Source organism: Neolamprologus multifasciatus, chromosome 6, assembly GCF_963576455.1.
Source record: "Neolamprologus multifasciatus chromosome 6, fNeoMul1.2, whole genome shotgun sequence".
In the NCBI taxonomy this organism is placed as follows: Eukaryota; Metazoa; Chordata; class Actinopteri; order Cichliformes; family Cichlidae; genus Neolamprologus; species Neolamprologus multifasciatus.
Genome location: NC_140444.1, coordinates 16,800,245 through 16,819,178, shown reverse-complemented (window position 1 = coordinate 16,819,178; position 18,934 = coordinate 16,800,245). Strand labels below are relative to the sequence as shown.

General features: G+C 39.5%; 2 protein-coding genes and 2 long non-coding RNA genes across 15 annotated transcripts in view; 2 read left to right on the top strand and 2 right to left on the bottom strand.

The window, feature by feature from the left end:
- Positions 1 to 958: 958 nt before the first annotated feature.
- Positions 959 to 13,494, top strand: LOC146516743 (uncharacterized). The gene is made up of 4 exons (XM_085162914.1): positions 959 to 1,075; positions 9,914 to 10,081; positions 10,164 to 10,310; positions 10,387 to 13,494. Exons 1-4 carry the CDS (start codon positions 1,073 to 1,075, stop codon positions 10,456 to 10,458), a joined length of 390 nt encoding a protein of 129 aa, XP_085019040.1. The 5' UTR covers positions 959 to 1,072; the 3' UTR covers positions 10,459 to 13,494.
- Positions 2,454 to 5,757, top strand: LOC146516745 (uncharacterized). Its single transcript, XR_014874565.1, has 3 exons — positions 2,454 to 2,694; positions 3,004 to 3,226; positions 3,411 to 5,757. It is a non-coding gene; the product is annotated as an uncharacterized LOC146516745 (long non-coding RNA).
- On the bottom strand, positions 3,644 to 6,611 carry LOC146516744 (uncharacterized). Its single transcript, XR_014874563.1, has 8 exons — positions 6,596 to 6,611; positions 6,065 to 6,287; positions 5,714 to 5,879; positions 5,511 to 5,593; positions 5,031 to 5,412; positions 4,231 to 4,302; positions 3,841 to 4,137; positions 3,644 to 3,753 (listed from the first exon to the last, which is right to left on the bottom strand). It is a non-coding gene; the product is annotated as an uncharacterized LOC146516744 (long non-coding RNA).
- The window catches only part of nfixa (nuclear factor I/Xa), a 109,264-nt gene continuing 103,148 nt past the window's right edge, over positions 12,819 to 18,934 (bottom strand). For all 12 annotated transcript variants that reach the window (XM_085162863.1, XM_085162860.1, XM_085162866.1 and 9 more), the window contains one exon: positions 12,819 to 17,650. In XM_085162863.1, the coding sequence (XP_085018989.1) occupies positions 17,636 to 17,650 (15 nt within the window). In that variant the 3' untranslated portion in view covers positions 12,819 to 17,635. The remainder of the gene's footprint in view (positions 17,651 to 18,934) is intronic.

Below are 18,934 nucleotides of genomic sequence, written 5' to 3'. Positions count from 1 at the left end.
GTGAAGGTAGTTGAGATACCTGGGGGATCGTCCAAAGCAGTGTACAGTGCACAGGAGAGGTGAAGAAGATTGCATGGGCAGAGTGGGGCAGGTGAAGATGATTGTCAGGGTGATTTGTAGCAGAAGGATAGCAGCAAAGTGAAATGAAAGGGAAGGTTTACAAGATGGTAGTGAGACCTGCAGTGATGCATAGCTTAGAGATGGTAGCACTAACAAAAAGACAGGAAGCTGAGCTGGAAGTGGCAGAGCTGAAGATCTGATGCACAGAACACAGTGCAATAGTTACACCCTTTTGTACATGCTCTACAGAGAGAATAACAAATAAAATAGTTTTACAATTTAGAGTAAAATATAAATCATGAACAACATTGCCATCCCCTATGTAGCCGGTGTATCAGAAAAACTCCATATGCATCTAAAGGACAAAGGTCACTCTTTCAAGGATAGCAATGTACATATTTTGGACAGAGAAGACAGAGGGTTTGAAAGAATCCATTTATGTCCACTGTGAGTGACCATCTTTGAACAGAGGCTGTGCTTTACGACACCAACTGTCTGCCATCTACAATCCAGTTTTGCGATCCCTTCCCACACGCCTTAACACACTCACATCCTGGGCCATCTGACCTCAGGAAATCACATGATAGGGTGGGGCTAGGTTTCACAATGAGCTCACCCGAAACCTTGGCTGATTGTGACCTACACCCATTTTCACACCTTAGCTCATGTGATTAGGTAGAGGATCATTAGGGGGTCCATTGTCCCTCTTAAATCTGGGACTCTCCACCATTTGACCCTAGAACTGAAGAAGCTTCTCGGATCAGAGGTGAAATGTCTTCAAGCCACTTAAAGAAGTCCAGACGCTTTTCTTTCCAAGCTCCTTAGACTGTAACCACATAACGTCCTTAACAATGAATAAAATATTCAGCTTCTGACATAACTGCATTGGGTGAAAAAATAAATAAATATAACGCTTTTATTCTGAAGGGCATATATTGGTTCCTGTCAAGTGAACGCGAAGAGAGAAAGTTTCGTCTCATTTTTTAACCTTCTTGTGATAAAGAGCTGGCCAATGGTAAGCGAGCGACACATCTTTCTTTCACCAATTAACAAGCTGAACTTTTATTGAGGTCTATATTTTTATTTGAGTATGTATTTATTATTTTATTTAGGTGTTGTACGCGAGCAGGACCGGCCCACATTATGGCCGGGCAATCTGCTAAACAGCCGAGTTGTCCCACCATCCCCAATAACCTGGGGATGATGGGACAACAGCCTGGGTCTAATGTGCCTCCGTTACGGTACGGCCACCATATACACTCCACAGCGCATACTGTGTGTGGACCTAAAACATAGCTACACACGGGGAGTTGGTTTCTCTCAACTGCGGTCAAGTGAGCCCTCACTTACGAAGTCATAGTCAAGCTAGCCGCACCGCCAGCCGCACCAAAAATGTTGTTGCACTACTTTTACGCATATTACGGTATCGGTGCCGACTGGCTTAGAAACGCAGTCTTTTGTGTCCTGACACTATTTTGCTTCACAATCCACTCCCAGTTTTGGTTCATCTCCACTTTTCCCCCTGTGATCCACAGCCCAAATTACTGTATGATTCAGAGAAAATTAACAATAAAATTTACACAATTTACTCTACTGTACTTTTAATGTCATCATCTTTGACCTCAGATTACAGGAAAACTGTAAGAGGTGACGCTGATATTTCACTGGATTCTGACTCTGGGTGACCCCCACTCTTCACCCTGTCATCCACAGCCAAAATTACTGTACGGTTTTCCAGAAAATTGATAGTAAACTTTGCACAATTTACTGTACTGTACTCTACATATTGACATCTTTGACCTAAGATTACAGGAAAACTGTAAGAGGTGACGCAGATATTTCACTGGATTCTGAATCTAGGCCATCTCCACTCTTCACCCTGTGATCCACAGCAAAAATTACTGTACGGTTTTCCAGAAAATTGATCGTAAACTTCACGCAATTTACTCTACTGTAATTTTAATATCCTCATCTTTGACCTCAGATTACAGGAAAACTGTAAGAGGTGACGCAGATATTTCACTGGATTCTGAATCTTGGCCATCTCCACTCTTCACCCTGTCATCCACAGCAAAAATTACTGTACGGTTTTCCAGAAAATTGATAGTAAACTTTGCACAATTTACTGTACTCTATATATTCTCATCTTTGACCTCAGATTACAGGAAAACTGTAAGAGGTGACGCAGATATTTCACTGGATTATGACTCTGGGTGACCCCCACTCTTCAACATGTCATCCACAGCAAAAATTACTGTCCGTTTTTTGAGAAAATTGATCGTAAACTTCACACAATTTACTCTACTGTAATTTTAATATCCTCATCTTTGAGCTCAGATTACAGGAAAACTATAAGAGGTGACGCAGATATCTCACTGGATTCTGACTCTGGGTGACAGGGTGCAGATTCCCACTCTGCACCCTGTCATCCACAGCAAAAATTACTGTACGGTTTTTGAGAAAATTGATAGTAAAATCTTCCCATTTTGCTTTACTGTACTCTACATATTGACATCTTTGACCTCAGATTACAGGAAAACTGTGAGAGGATATTTTCATTGGATTCTGAATCTAGGCCATCTCCACTGGCCTAGAGACCTGTGATACTTCTTGCAGGCCTTTCAGACTGATCTGGTAAGAGCATTTGGTAATCGGGCCTACAACAGGCCTGTCATGTTCATGTGTGATGGATCCCTGGTACTCCTCCGATCCATTTCCATGACATTCTGCAGAACAAGTCTAGAGGATCTGCTGCATAAGTACTATGTCTTACTGAGTGGCCAGCAATTCAACATTCCCATTCTTCATCAATGTTTGAGCCATGTCATGAAAAATGCCAAGGACCTTTGTAAAAAAAACATTTATATCAATAATTAAAAAAGAATACAAGATTTGTAATGTAAAGGTCCTACTAACAGTGATTTCATTCATTCATTTCCCCAGCATTCCAGAGAACTACAGGCTTGGAATGCATGTGTTTGGGCTCCTTGCATGCTGTGATAACTTAAAAGACATGGATGATGTTGTCCATAGTGCAGCAATAGTGTTTTGCAGTCCTTGTAGTGGAAGGAACGTAACAAAACACTACAACAACTTGAAAATCCTTATGCAAAAACGGGGGACCCTGGATTTGGATGAAAAGACTGTGATTGCTGAAGATTACAAGGTTAGCTAAGATTTATTTTTTAAGTAACCATATTAATAACTTTTTTACTTGTGTCTGTTGCAAATGAATTAATGATTTCACATTATTTTAAAAATAGATATTTTAAACAACAATAACATTTTACATAATTAATTTTTCTTTGGTTTGATAACTTGCTGAATACAGATATATATCTGTTTTACAGACTGATGTTCAGAATGCCCCCTTGAAGACCTTACATTAAAATAAGTAAGCATTAAAAGTATGTACGTGTGGGTCCCAATCAGCCAGGGTTTCAGTTTTCTGATTGGGACCCACACCCAGTTTCACACCTTGGCTCAGGCGATTAGAGGATCATCAGGGGGTCCTTTTGTCCCTCTGTGGGGGGAAACTCCCACTATGTTTAAATCTGGGACTCCCCACCATTTGACCTTATAACTCAAGAAGCTTCTCAGATGAGAGGTGAAACGTCTTCAAGCAACTTAAAGAAGTCCAGACGCTTTTCTTTGCAAGCTCCTTTGACTACGATGACCTGGATGACTGAGAACCTTCACAGACAAAATACTTTTAGTTAAAATTTACTTTGCATGGGATATCATGTGCACTATGGGGTTATTCTGCAGACACGGGCCTACCAAATGAATCAGCTTCATGCAAGGTAGTTTGCCTGCTGTGGTAGCTGCAACTTGTCCAGCCTTTAATTTGCCATTTTTGGCAATGAAGAGATCACTCTCTGCTTGGATAGTATGTCCTCCAGTAGCAGACAGTGCCTTTGCAAGTCCACCCATGTGAGAGAGACTTTCATTAGCTGCATTAACAATTGCATCCACTTTGAAGGCACATAAATCACTTTTCCATACTGTGACCGATGCCTTATTAGCCATGTATGTTGCTATTTTTGGGCAAACGGCTATTTGTTCCTGGCTCTCATCCTACAAAGATAGACACTTGTCAATTTTCAGTGTCATTTATGACAATAACACAAAAAACATAAATGTAGACATTAAAAACATTTCTAAAAATACCTGGTTTTGACGAGCATCATATTGTTTGTGCTGTTCCTGTTTAAAGGTTTGAACAGTGGTCTTCCCTTTTATCTGTTAACAGATAACATTTTTGAATGACTTTATATAATAGAATATAATATACAAAAGAAAATGGTCATGAATGAGACAAACTTGTTCTGATTTGAGATGTATGTAACGAGTGAGCATCTGTCCTGCTGTTGGTGTACCACACAGGAACTGATATGACTGTGTATGAGTGCCTAGTCCCCTTAAAGGACTCTGTCCAACATTACGTCCCAAGTAAACAGAGGAACTATGAGATAAAAACATGGGCAGTATGTGATGCCCGGTCCAGTTGTACAGAGAACATGCTAGTGTATGATTGCAAACTTGCTTGCCTGCAGTCAGGGCACGCGAGCTGTGCTTAATACAGTAGGTCTCCAAAAGACAATAATCAGCCTTGAAAGCTTGTTTAATTCATATGCCCTTGGCCTACAACTGCTGAAAACAAAGCTGTACATGGTGTGACCAGCAAAAAGCAAAGAACCTGAGCTTCCTCCTCCACTTATGTCACCTATGGACATGCATTTTTTGGCATTAAAGTGGGGGTTCACTAAGGCCCATGGCTAGGTGTAATACAATGTCAAAACACATAAAGATTTCAAGTAATCAGTTGGAATACAGTTTGATAAAACATTGAAACATGGAGACGGATGATAATTTTTTTATAGTTTACCCCAGAGGACAAAAGGAGTATGGCAATCAGGAGGACATCACAAGGTTTAATTATTGAAAATAATGGGAACATGATGACTTACCTCAGTTTTCTTTTTCTTCAGTGGCAGTTCTGTCACTAACGGTGACACGTACACACCTTTTCATTTATTGCGTTTGTCTTTCCATTTCTCCATTTCCACGCAAAAAGACTTTTAAGATCATCTCTTAATTCTATAGTCATAGCCAAATGTTTTCACTTTTTCTTAGTTTCTTGTTCTTGTTGTATAAAACACAATTTTCATTATTAGGAAGTTATTCATACCAGTACTGTGTTATTCATAGCAGGAGGGCATCGTGCATTTTTTGATAAATTTCCACAAAGTCATCAAGCCTTGTCAGTCTCCTTCTCTGGATACGGATTTTTTTCAAATCCCACTGGCTTTTCTCCATGATTCCTTGGGTTCTGTTGTCTTGTGTAAAATTCTTAAATGCAGTAGTACATTGATTAAGTCAGTATCTATGTATTGTACATTTATGTACAATTTATGTTTCTTTTTCACTTATTCTTCTCGCTATGATACCTGGTTCTTGGATTGCTGAATGTCACCATAGAGTTTACTGAGCTGCTGGTAAGCAGGACCAGTACCATGACGTCCAAGATCCCCTAAGGAGAATACAAGCAATTCAAAAACATAATTAAAATAGATAATTCAACATTTAGCACATTTACATTAATGAATAACTGACAATTTAAGATAGTAATACAACAAATAAAAAAACGTACCGAGCATCATTGATGACCACAAAGATGCATGTGGTAGAAGGTGATTTACCAGACCGGCAATAAATTTGGGTGCATGAAAGATGTTTCTTTCGCCCTCACAGTCCAGTGTTGCATTGTCAACAATTGCCTGGAAATGGGTCTTCAAGGAGGCATTCTGAACATCAGTCTGTAAAACAGATTCTTTGGTTTGATTCAGCAAGTTATCAAACCAAAGAAAAATTAATTATGTAAAATGTTATTGTTGTTTAAAATATCTATTTTTAAAATAATGTGAATTCATTAATTCATTTGCAACAGACACAAGTAAAAAAGTTATTAATATGGTTACTTAAAAAATAAATCTTAGCTAACCTTGTAATCTTCAGCAATCACAGTCTTTTCATCCAAATCCAGGGTCCCCCGTTTTTGCATAAGGATTTTCAAGTTGTTGTAGTGTTTTGTTACGTTCCTTCCACTACAAGGACTGCAAAACACTATTGCTGCACTATGGACAACATCATCCATGTCTTTTAAGTTATCACAGCATGCAAGGAGCCCAAACACATGCATTCCAAGCCTGTAGTTCTCTGGAATGCTGGGGAAATGAATGAATGAAATCACTGTTAGTAGGACCTTTACATTACAAATCTTGTATTCTTTCTTAATTATTGATATAAATGTTTTTTTACAAAGGTCCTTGGCATTTTTCATGACATGGCTCAAACATTGATGAAGAATGGGAATGTTGAATTGCTGGCCACTCAGTAAGACATAGTACTTATGCAGCAGATCCTCTAGACTTGTTCTGCAGAATGTCATGGAAATGGATCGGAGGAGTACCAGGGATCCATCACACATGAACATGACAGGCCTGTTGTAGGCCCGATTACCAAATGCTCTTACCAGATCAGTCTGAAAGGCCTGCAAGAAGTATCACAGGTCTCTAGGCCAGTGGAGATGGCCTAGATTCAGAATCCAATGAAAATATCCTCTCACAGTTTTCCTGTAATCTGAGGTCAAAGATGTCAATATGTAGAGTACAGTAAAGCAAAATGGGAAGATTTTACTATCAATTTTCTCAAAAACCGTACAGTAATTTTTGCTGTGGATGACAGGGTGCAGAGTGGGGGTCACCCAGAGTCAGAATCCAGTGAGATATCTGCGTCACCTCTTATAGTTTTCCTGTAATCTGAGCTCAAAGATGAGGATATTAAAATTACAGTAGAGTAAATTGTGTGAAGTTTACGATCAATTTTCTCAAAAAACGGACAGTAATTTTTGCTGTGGATGACATGTTGAAGAGTGGGGGTCACCCAGAGTCATAATCCAGTGAAATATCTGCGTCACCTCTTACAGTTTTCCTGTAATCTGAGGTCAAAGTTGAGGATATTTAGAGTACAGTACAGTAAATTGTGTTAAGTTTACTATCAATTTTCTGGAAGACCGTACAGTAATTTTGGCTGTGGATCACAGGGTGAAGAGTGGGGGTCACCCAGAGTCAGAATCCAGTGAGATATCTGCGTCACCTCTTACAGTTTTCCTGTAATCTGAGGTCAAAGATGAGAATATATAGAGTACAGTACAGTAAATTGTGCAAAGTTTACTATCAATTTTCTGGAAAACCGTACAGTAATTTTGGCTGTGGATGACAGGGTGCAGAGTGGGGGTCACCCAGAGTCAGAATCCAGTGAGATATCTGCGTCACCTCTTACAGTTTTCCTGTAATCTGAGGTCAAAGTTGAGGATATTTAGAGTACAGTACAGTAAATTGTGTTAAGTTTACTATCAATTTTCTGGAAAACCGTACAGTAATTTTGGCTGTGGATGACAGGGTGCAGAGTGGGGGTCACCCAGAGTCAGAATCCAGTGAGATATCTGCGTCACCTCTTACAGTTTTCCTGTAATCTGAGGTCAAAGATGAGAATATATAGAGTACAGTAAATTGTGCAAAGTTTACTATCAATTTTCTGGAAAACCGTACAGTAATTTTTGCTGTGGATGACAGGGTGAAGAGTGGGGGTCACCCAGAGTCAGAATCCAGTGAGATATCTGCGTCACCTCTTACAGTTTTCCTGTAATCTGAGGTCAAAGTTGAGGATATTTAGAGTACAGTACAGTAAATTGTGTTAAGTTTACTATCAATTTTCTCAAAAACCATACAGTAATTTTTGCTGTGGATCACAGGGTGCAGAGTGGGGGTCACCCAGAGTCAGAATCCAGTGAAATATCTGCGTCACCTCTTACAGTTTTCCTGTAATCTGAGGTCAAAGATGAGAATATATAGAGTACAGTAAATTGTGCAAAGTTTACTATCAATTTTCTGGAAAACCGTACAGTAATTTTTGCTGTGGATGACAGGGTGAAGAGTGGAGATGGCCAAGATTCAGAATCCAGGGAAATATCTGCGTCACCTCTTACAGTTTTCCTGTAATCTGAGGTCAAAGATGAGGATATTAAAATTACAGTAGAGTAAATTGCGTGAAGTTTACGATCAATTTTCTGGAAAACCGTACAGTAATTTTTGCTGTGGATGACAGGGTGAAGAGTGGAGATGGCCAAGATTCAGAATCCAGTGAAATATCTGCGTCACCTCTTACAGTTTTCCTGTAATCTGAGGTCAAAGATGAGGATATTAAAATTACAGTAGAGTAAATTGCGTGAAGTTTACGATCAATTTTCTGGAAAACCGTACAGTAATTTTTGCTGTGGATGACAGGGTGAAGAGTGGAGATGGCCAAGATTCAGAATCCAGTGAAATATCTGCGTCACCTCTTACAGTTTTCCTGTAATCTGAGGTCAAAGATGAGGATATTAAAATTACAGTAGAGTAAATTGCGTGAAGTTTATGATCAATTTTCTGGAAAACCGTACAGTAATTTTTGCTGTGGATGACAGGGTGAAGAGTGGAGATGGCCAAGATTCAGAATCCAGTGAAATATCTGCGTCACCTCTTACAGTTTTCCTGTAATCTGAGGTCAAAGATGAGGACATTAAAAGTACAGTAGAGTAAATTGTGTAAATTTTATTGTTAATTTTCTCTGAAGCATACAGTAATTTGGGCTGTGGATCACAGGGGGGAAAGTGGAGATACAATAAAACTGGGAGTGGATTGTGAAGTAAAATAGTGCCAGGACACAAAAGACTGCGTTTCTAAACCGGGCTTCACCCATACCGTAATATGCGTAAGAGTAGTGCAACCACATTTTCGGTGCGGCTGGCGGTGCGGCTAGCTTGACTGTGACTTCGTAAGTGAGGGCTCACTTGACCGCAGTTTTCTCTCAGCCGTGGCAGAGAGTGGGCTGAACCCCGAGAGAAAAGTGTTCACACCCCGTGTGCACATACACGAAGCCACTTTATATGCTCGTACTGCTCTTTCCCTCTGTTATGGTCGTACTTTAATGTCACTTGAGCCATTTTCATTCAGTTTCATGTTGCTTTGTTGAATTAATTGATCGATTTTACTCTATAGAGCCACTTTATTGCGTTATATGTTCATTTTTTCTGATGTTTCATATGACTTTTGTCATGTGACTTTGTCTTTCATTTAGTACAACCTCTTGTTTTGCCCAACTCTTGTTCTTCTATAAATGCCAGGCAAATTGATGATAAGCTGCTATTTGCTAGCCTGTTTTTGTTGTTGTTTTGCATTGTTTTGTCCTTTTGTCCCATATGTGTCAAAGTGCCCATTTTTAAGTGCTGTTTGATATAAAAAGAGTCAAAAATCAGGAGAACAAGTGTGGATTTTATTTCCTTGTTCTCTTACTTGTGAAACAACCACTATGATGGACTCAAAGTCAAATACTTTGCTTTTGTTTTTTATTTTTTCTTATTGCATCCATACATATATTTTTACCTACCTAAGCTCAAATTTAGATTACCATAATTATTTAATATGCCACACTAAGGTCTCTTTTTCAGAATATGACTAACCCAAACAATATCCATTGCTAAGTTGTGCAGTTGTTCTTGGTGATTGAATGCATTTCAGTTCTGTAAGTGTTGGGAATGAAATAAACAATATTTAAAGAAGCCTAATTGCCCATTATACATCGTTCCTGTCATAAGAAATTCCTAAACTACCAGAAATATATTGAGACCTGAAATCATTGTCAGTAGTGGCAGCTACAGAGACCCACTGGTGCTGTTGTGGTAACTCGACTCATGTTACAGAATTGCCTGCCTGCACATCAGACTGTCTCTAATGGCACTTCATTCATTTAGGCCTCGGTTCAGCAACCCCCTCCACCCCCTCCACCTTCTCCACCTGTCACTTTGTCTCCTGGAAAGCCTCCACCTTCACCGTGCCCTCGGCATGCTGCAATACCAATACCTCCTGAATATCCTCCAGTTCAGGAGACAAGTGGATCATCGCAGGCAAATTTCTCAGAGGTAAATGTCTCCCCCACAGTCTGTGGTTATACTGACATGAGACCCTTCAAAACGTTTCATGATTTAATCTCTCAACATCCAGAATGGATCATCTCCACCCATGCAAAATGGATTACAGTTTCCACCATCGCAAGACGGTGCAGGGCCTGAGCTGTCAGATGGTGATGAAGAAAAGAAACACCTCCCAGTGCAGGAAACAGACCCTGTACCGCAGACGTTAGCCCAACAGGTCAGTTGTCTCTGAGCAGAAACTTAAAAACTGCTTTTCATTATTAAAAAGACTAATTGGATTCCATCTTCTTCAGAGTTTTGGATCCAGGGTGCCCGATGAAGCTGACGCTCAGGCAGGTGAGAATGGAGAGGAGCGCATGCCCTGAGGAGCTTTAGTTACTTGCTGATACTTGAAATTTCAAGCAGTTGGGATCATTTGAATGTCATTATATTGCAGTGAACTTCTACTTTGTCTTTTTAATTTTAGCTAGGCTCTACGAAGCGCTTTGCTATATGTTTCTCATTCAGTCATAAAAACGTGTACGTCATGAAGTTCATGCCTTGCTTATGGAATTTGCACATAGTTGAACTACTAACTATTAGAGACAATCCACTTACCTACCTTAGCCACTCCTGAACAAGCCAAAGTACATTAAAATCATTAAAGTACCTCGGTGATCTTGACCTCAAGATCAGAAGTCAAGTTTTCTGAAAATCTCGTGAATACAATAACCAAAGAAGAAAGTAATTATTTTCAAATTTATACTATAGGTGCATCTACTAGGAGGCTGAGGGTAGCATTAGCGGCCATAAGTATTTTTTCCATTATTTTTTATTTATTGAATATGAGGAAAGAAAATGTCTAACTTTTTCCCCAGTTTACATTTCACAGGCAGGATTATATTATTGGTTGAAGTAAGGAAAATATTTTGAAACTTGATCAAATCGATGCCAAATCATAGGAGTTTATGATTCATAATTCTAAAGTCATTTTAATTTATTTATGATCTTAAATCTTAAATCTTTGAAGTGATCAAGCAGTCATCTGATGCCTCATGCTCTTTGGCACTGTAACCGGTAAGAAGTGCACTATTGCCATGTGGGGAAAAGGAAAAAAGCTCACCAGCACATGCACTTTGTCAGAAATTTTTAATGTGGTTGTTGAATATACCTCAGTGATGTTTTATTTCTGGTTTACTTTAATTTGTCATGACTTACCCTGAAACACAGGAACATACTGCACATACTTAGTGTGAACACTCATTTGTAAAAAGTCATTACCGTGCAGAGAATTAACCAACAACGTTTTGCTCAAAAATAGTATTTTAAAACTAATTTTGGTCTTCCAAATAAATTATTGTCATTTCTTTTTATCTGTTTGTATCAGTGTGTTTAATGTAATGTTCATGTGCTAATGTGTTTACTGCTGGTTGGACATGAATCCTTTCCTGGAGTATGAGTTCAGAACACTTAAGTCAAACTTGCAGCTGCAGTGCTTGAAACCTGTAAATGTAAAATAATAATAAAAAAAAAAAAATTAAACACCATGGAATCAAATTTTGTCCTTTTTTTGTCACTTGCCCAATTTTTTTTTTTTTTTTATTAAACTTTGTCTTGTTTTGAACACTTGCATTACTGTTTTTGAAGGAAGGCTTGACAGTGTTTGGTGAGTTCCATAATGCAGTGGTCCCCAACACCCGGGCCATGGACCGGTACCGGTCCGTGAGTCGTTTGGTACTGGGCCAGGAGAGTTGAAGCTCGGGTGTGAAATGTATGGTTTTCAGAGTTTTCATCGTTAACTCGGTTTCCCTGGGTCTTTTCCTGTGTTGTAGTTGTGTGTCTTATTTTCAAAGAAATATTTATGCATTACCATAGCAACCAGAGAGCATTAAAGGGCAGAGAGGACGACGTTACTCTCAATGTTGTTGGCGCTGCTAATAAAGTTACAAAATTACACAGTGAATTTGTGTTTACCATCATATTTGCAAAATACCACCGTTTTTTTTCTTGGTCGTAAAGGCCGGTCCGTGAAAATCTTGTCTGACATTAAACCAGTCCGTGGCACAAAAACGGTTGGGGACCACTGCTTTAATGAATGTAACAAAGAGCCTGCAGGCCCTGCTAGCAGCTCTGTGAGGCTATACCACTGCGAATCACATTGAGTGAAATGCGAATGCTCAGGTCACAATGCTATCAATCTGGTTTTTAACAAGTATAACGTTTAATAAGTTTTCCATCTCATTTTAGATGGGGACCAGTGCAGTTAAAGCTTTAAAGATGATCCATATCAGCAATACCAATATTCTTTCTTTGCGCATTTTGCACCTCTATACCAAAGTTTCAAGAAATCAGCTTGATGGTGTTTTAAGAGAAAGGAACAGCACTGACAACATACTAGAAACTGGAGATAAAAATGACATAAATACATTTCTAACTTTGTTATAAAGTATTTAGTTTGCAATTATTTTGACCAACTAATTTTATAACACGACATTAAAAGTGATTAAATAACCAAATTCAGCAGCACTACTGACATTCTACATTTGAATCTGAAACAAAGTGGTGGGGCATGTAGCCTGAATGTTTTCAAATTCCAAACACTCTACAAAGAGACAAGTTATTTTTTAATGTATGCAAATCCAGTTTAGAAATACTAAGGACTGAAGTATATTAACAGCTGTTCCTGAGGCATTTCTTTTATGCATTATCCTACATACTGAAAGAATGACATGGCACAGCAAGATGGTACAGTCAAGAACATCCTTTTTATTCAATCAGGTGCTGCTCTTCTCAAACTGTGTTTTTCTTCTTATGGAAAAGAAACTGTAATTAACACATGCATTTCACCTAGAGCTCTGGGGGTGTTCTCACAAAGAAGTGGTGCTGCACTGAGGGCATAGACAGAGGCATAGAAGACTTGGGAGTGAGGGGGCCTAGGGTGCTGCCTAATTCACCATTAAACCATACACACTTAAGAAGAAAAAGAACTAAAATAAACAACAGAACAAAAACACGGATTAATCCTGCATGAGGTGGTCGGAGGAGAAAAATGGAGGGACTCCCTGGGTCCTCGAAAATCTGAGAGATCAGGTTCATGCTGGCCTTTTTCTATCTGGTTGATGTGTGGTGAATGGCTAATACTGCTGAGGGTTTTCATGTGTGAAACCCACTGTAAAAAATAGCAATAAAGAAAAAAAAAAGATTCACTTTATAAGATTGGTTAAAATGGATGTGGCATTTATGCTGGTAAAGCATCGCCCCTCTTTCAGCCTCATGCACGACAAGTCCGGTTATAAGGTGCTTGTAGCTTTCATTTTACAGTCCAAGGCATACTCAAAGAGAGCCTAAACGACAGCATACCCTGATAGCAAATATGAAAAGAACTCCAAATTAAAAAAGGAAACAAAAAAGAGGGAATAAAACAAAGCCAAAAAATAAATACCTTAAACAAAAGGAGCAAACTCTTATCCTAGCCCATGCAGCCCCTTTCCAACTTCCCAAAGCAGTTCATCTATCCCTCTCAACCCCATTAATCTTCCCCTTAAACCTCTTGAACCCAAACCCCGAACCACTGTCGTCCCTTCCTCACCCACCCAAGGACACCCCCAAAAGCCCGTCAGCGTAATTTGTTCACTTACATTAGCTGCTGAATGGAGAAGCTGAAGAAGATGGGTATGGTAATACAATGTGAAGCATACAGACAAGAATAACATGTGAGCTAACTGCATTCTGCTCAGACAAAAGTTTTTCGGCAATATTTTTTTTTCATCCTCCCAACAGCGGAGAGGGCAGGAGAGAGAGAGAGAGATAGAGAAAGAGAGAGAGAGACGAGAGTGACAGACACACAGTTACAGACTACTCCAGTGTCTAAGAGAAAACAGACAGTGGAGACAGAGGGGAAGAAAAAAGCAAGAGCTGAACGAGAACAAGTTTTTTTGCCTTTTCAATTTTTTTTCTCATTTATCAATAAAAAGTAAAGAACTAATTCACACCAGTTTCCTTTTGTACTATATATATGTATATATATATATATAGCTTTGAAAAGGAAGAGAGGATAGAAGGGAAGGAACAATGGAGGGAATTCATTTTCGAAGCCGGAGGAAAGAGGTGCCCCTGATCGCTGAATGGGTGATGACCTTTTGCCTCCTTACAGCACTCAGGGGCAACCTGCTACCTCAAGCTGATTCAAGGAAAAAAACAAATGAAAAGAAAAAAAGGGCCATCTTGATTACAAAATGGAGTCTGTGAACAAAAGGCACTTTCAAGGGACAACCTTTAACTGCTGGGAAACTATACACTACAGCACAAGCACTATAAGAGTCATTTACAGAGGAGGGGGTGGAACAGGGGAGAGGCTCACCTTGCTGCCTGTTTCACAAATGGCTCAGACCTCATATGTATGCCAGATTAAAAGCTTCTTTTACCCCTTTTCTGCTAACTGTACAGAAGGTCTCGGTCCACTTCAACGTCAGGTGTCTCAACACAGCCTGCTGAGCTCCATCCAACGATTTAGAGACATACTCGGATGATAATGGGAAAAAACTGATTTTGGGATGTGAAGTATCTCCCGCAGTACTGGGAGAGACTTGTCATGTGTCAATGCCAATGTATGTGATAAAATGAATTAACTGGGAGGGTTTTTTGTTTGTTTGTTTTTTTGCTGGTGAGTTTCAGGCAGTGCGCGGGTAGGTTATTTAAAGAGTTTCTTGGGCTCGACAGAATAGGTTTGCTTTATTTCTTCTAAGGGTTGAACCAAAATGCCTTTTGTGTCACAACCTTAAGGAATAGGAACCTCTCCCCCCACTTAATACAAATAGAAGAATACAAATAGAGAGAGGAATAATGCAGTTTCCTAAATGGTCTGTTATTTTTGTTCACTCATTTATAATAGTTCTGAATGTACTTTATAGTGTTAAAGCACCAGTTTTTCATCTGATGATAGAGATTTTTTTTTTCTGAAGTTGTGTACATTTTTTTTTCCTTCAGCCCTCCCACATTTTTATAAACAAATGATTACACATATAACATTAAAAAAGAGACAAAGGAAATAAAAACAAATACCCCCAACTTACAAAGACTAGGATTTCTCGTGGCCCTCTAGTTTAGAGTCCCGGAGCATATGGACTTGAAACAAATACATTTTTTTTTCTCTTTTCTCTTAGCTTTCTTAAAAATCTCTAACAGACAAACACAATGATCTACCCAATGCATTGCACGTGGCTCAATCGACACATATTTTTCAATAATAATACTTTCCATCAAAAAACAAACACTTTTTTTTTCTTCAAACCTACTGTCGATTTTTGACATGTTCATCTAGGTATTATAATGCTGCGCAGCAGATGGCAATGGCGTGTGTCGTTTAATTCGTATTGGTAACAATATGGTGATGTTACTGAAACAGGTTGTGGGGCGGGGTGGGGGAGGGGGGTAGTGAGGGGGGGGTGAGTGTTCAGAAAATAACTAGACTGCCAAAAAGCTCGTAGTAAAAGTTACAAAGGAGCATATATCATAAATATATATGTATAAGATCTCTCTCTCTGTTTTTACAAAAAAAAAAGAAAAAAAAGAGTTTGCAGTCCTCTATAAAGATCTGTCCTAGGCCAATGGTTTCCACATGCACCAACGCTACCATGCCCATGTAGCTTTAGCTTATATGTGGGAAGAGAACCTGAAGTCAAGTTTATTACTAATTGCATGAAGGGAATACAGAGGCACTTCCATATATTGTTATAGTCTCGATATATGGTTTTAGTACATAGAGCTAATGTTACTAGAGAGGCTGAGAAAGAGCCCTCAGCCCTGTTTACTATCCCTGCAAAAACAGAACCAACAGCTAGGCAGTCCAGTTATTTTGTGAGGCCGGCTTTTGTTGGATTGTGTCATGACAAAAAATAATACCAACAGCGATTTCAGTGTGAACATTTACATAGAAAAATATGTCAAATTAAAAATACAAATTTTAAAATGAATGAAAAACCATTAAAAGGCAGTTTGGAGAACCAGTATAAAGGCTTCCCTTTATAAATTGAAACCAGGTTGTTGGTGGTGTTATTTTATATGTGCATCTGTGTGTGTGTAATCCTCTGGGTTTTCTTGTGAATAGACTACGGGACACGGGGTGAAGCAATGCCAGGGTTGCGTGTGATGAGCTGTCGTTACTGTGCTGTCCATACATGAGAAATTTGAGAAACTGCTGTTTCCATTTTGCTGAAATTCGAGCGTGATACTATGTGTTACTGCAAACTAAAGAAAAATGTTATGACATGCAAGAGAAGGTTAAAACAATCCAGCTGAGACAAAACCAAAACCAAATCTGGAAAAAGAAAAAAAATTGCAAGTAAACAACTACAAACAAAATGAAAGCAAATAATATGAAGCCGATGCTGTGTGTGCCTTATTGTAAAATCAATATCTATGGATTAAAACAAGATGATTTTGTGAGTGGTTTTGTGACCTACTTTACTGGAAAGGTTGGTCTGCATGTGCTGCCTGCAAGCTTGCATGTGTGTGTGCATGTGAGTGCTGTATCTTTCAGGGCCTGATGCTAGCACAGCCCCCATACCTGCAGCCTCGATTCACTTCTCTAATCGCTCATCTGACCATCAGTGTGCAATACTGTTCATCCCTTAAAAAAAATTAATAGTGCATAGGTAAGGGGACGAGAGAGCACGTGTAGAGTTAGTGTTATGACTATCTGTGTGTTCACCTTCTTGCCTTCGTGCCTCATGGCCGTCGTTTCTCCCATAGCAGGACACCCTGGTACATTGACAGGTAAACAAAGACCAGCCACTTAGTGCATATGTGTCACACCATTGGACTGGATGGTGTCAGCATGACTGGCCAATCCGAAGTGAAAAAGGCTCAGGGCTGAGCAGATGAAACAGTGGGGTGAGGGGACACTCAACTACGAGGCTGCAGTTACGGCTTTGCCCCTGACAAGCACCGAGCTCCAGGTGGGACAGGCTGTGTGGGGGGGTGGGTGTCAGGTGGGACCATGTACCTGGAGGAGAGATACGCAGATATGGAGGCGTGCTATTTGGGTTGCAATCTTTACAACTTGCACATCTGACTTCACCATTTACCACTACTTGTTCTTTTTTGAATCTCCCAGCCAATGCATGGAGTTTCATTGTGGAGACAACAAAATGGAAAAAAATCATAAAAAAAAAAAAAAGAAAAGAAAAAAGAAACAACAAATGTATAATTGGTCATTTGTCAGTTTGCCATATTGTGTTTCCTTTCTGACAATTCACGGTGTGTGAGACAGTTTCTCATCTTCTTCTTCCTCCTCCTTGCATTCTGAGTCTGTCCACTCAATCTTGTTGAAGACTCCTGCGCAAAAGGGGACGAATGTTCCTGTTCAAATCGTGTTGAATTGGGAGTCCTCTTGGGGCAGCGTGGGGTTTTTCGGGGTTCTGTAGTAGTACTTTGAATAGTGTTGGCGAGAGAGAAAGACCTTTTAGTGTCAGCAGTTTGTTCTTTTTCAGCGGCGATGTGTTTGTTTTGTCAAATTTCCAATTTTCATGACACAATTTTAGCTGTTGATTCAGAGAGGCCTTGTCAGAGGAACCAGGACTGTAAAGATAAAAAAGAACATAAATGTGTTTAGTTTTTCAACTCACATCACCACAATTACATTTTGATTAAGCCACATTTAAAATTCTTTTTTTTGTGTGTGTGTAGTGTGCAGTGAGGAACACAGAAGAATACCTACCAAGCACATGCACAGAGACATGAAAGAGCATAAAGCGTTATGGACTATGATGACAGAACAGCATTCTACACACAAGTTTTAATCCTTGTATCAATCAACAGTTTATGTTGAGGACATGTGCAACAAAACCTCAGTGCTACTGGTGCCAGTTATTATTATATCATTGATTCCCAACCTTGTGTTCAGGACTCCAACAACATATCACAAAATCAAACTGACAGGACAAAATATATAACAAAAACATATTTGTGAAACATCAAATTGTGAATATTTTTTTAGTTGTCTTTTCTTAATAATAATTTTTCTAAACTATTTGTAATTTCTCCTCTTTTATCATTTTCAAATAATTAAATTCTCTCTGAACAGTTTACAACCAGGAGGTATAAAAAGATACTGATTTGGTTTGAAGGCCTGATGCTGAACGGGAACACCAGGTATTTATCCACTAGGGGGCCACCTATTACCCCTTTTCTCCTTCACTTACAGTACTTAACTGAACTCAGTAACATACGGTGTCACAAAAGTTACTACCTTACCACTTGCTGCTTTTAAGAGGGCTGACTCGAGCTTTTTTACTCATTAAAAACAGTTGTGTTATTACAGAGTTACAAGTTCAACTAGGGCAGCATCTTTTGTGTCAGTCCTAAAGACTTTTCAGTAAGCAAACACGGGACTATTGCTGTTCTGTCATGGGTAACCAGTTTACATGTAAGGTGATCGTCCTGATATGCCTCTGCTCTGTGGGCCAGAGTCGGCTCAGGCTACACTGTAAAACTACGGAGGGCAGCTACTCTGGGGATCCAGTTTCTGAGTTTGATAAGACGGCAGAGCGAAGGCTTTGGCACAGACCGAGCTGTTCTGGCTGCCTCTGACATTCCACAGGCCTCGGCCCGGTGAGAGCAGAGACTCACGGCACCTTCGACAGCAAACTCTGTCCCCCCACCCCACAAAAAAAAATTAGAAAACCCAGAGAAAGTTTCAAAACCCTTAAACCTCCATCTATTCTCCACCACTATACCTTACTTTGGTGTTTGAAGATAATTCCACCTCCTGGCTCAAACTTCCTCTAACCCCCTTCTTTTTTCCCCTCTCTCACTTACTCTGGCTCTCTCAGTGTAATCCTTGGCAGTGGAAAGTGACCCCCC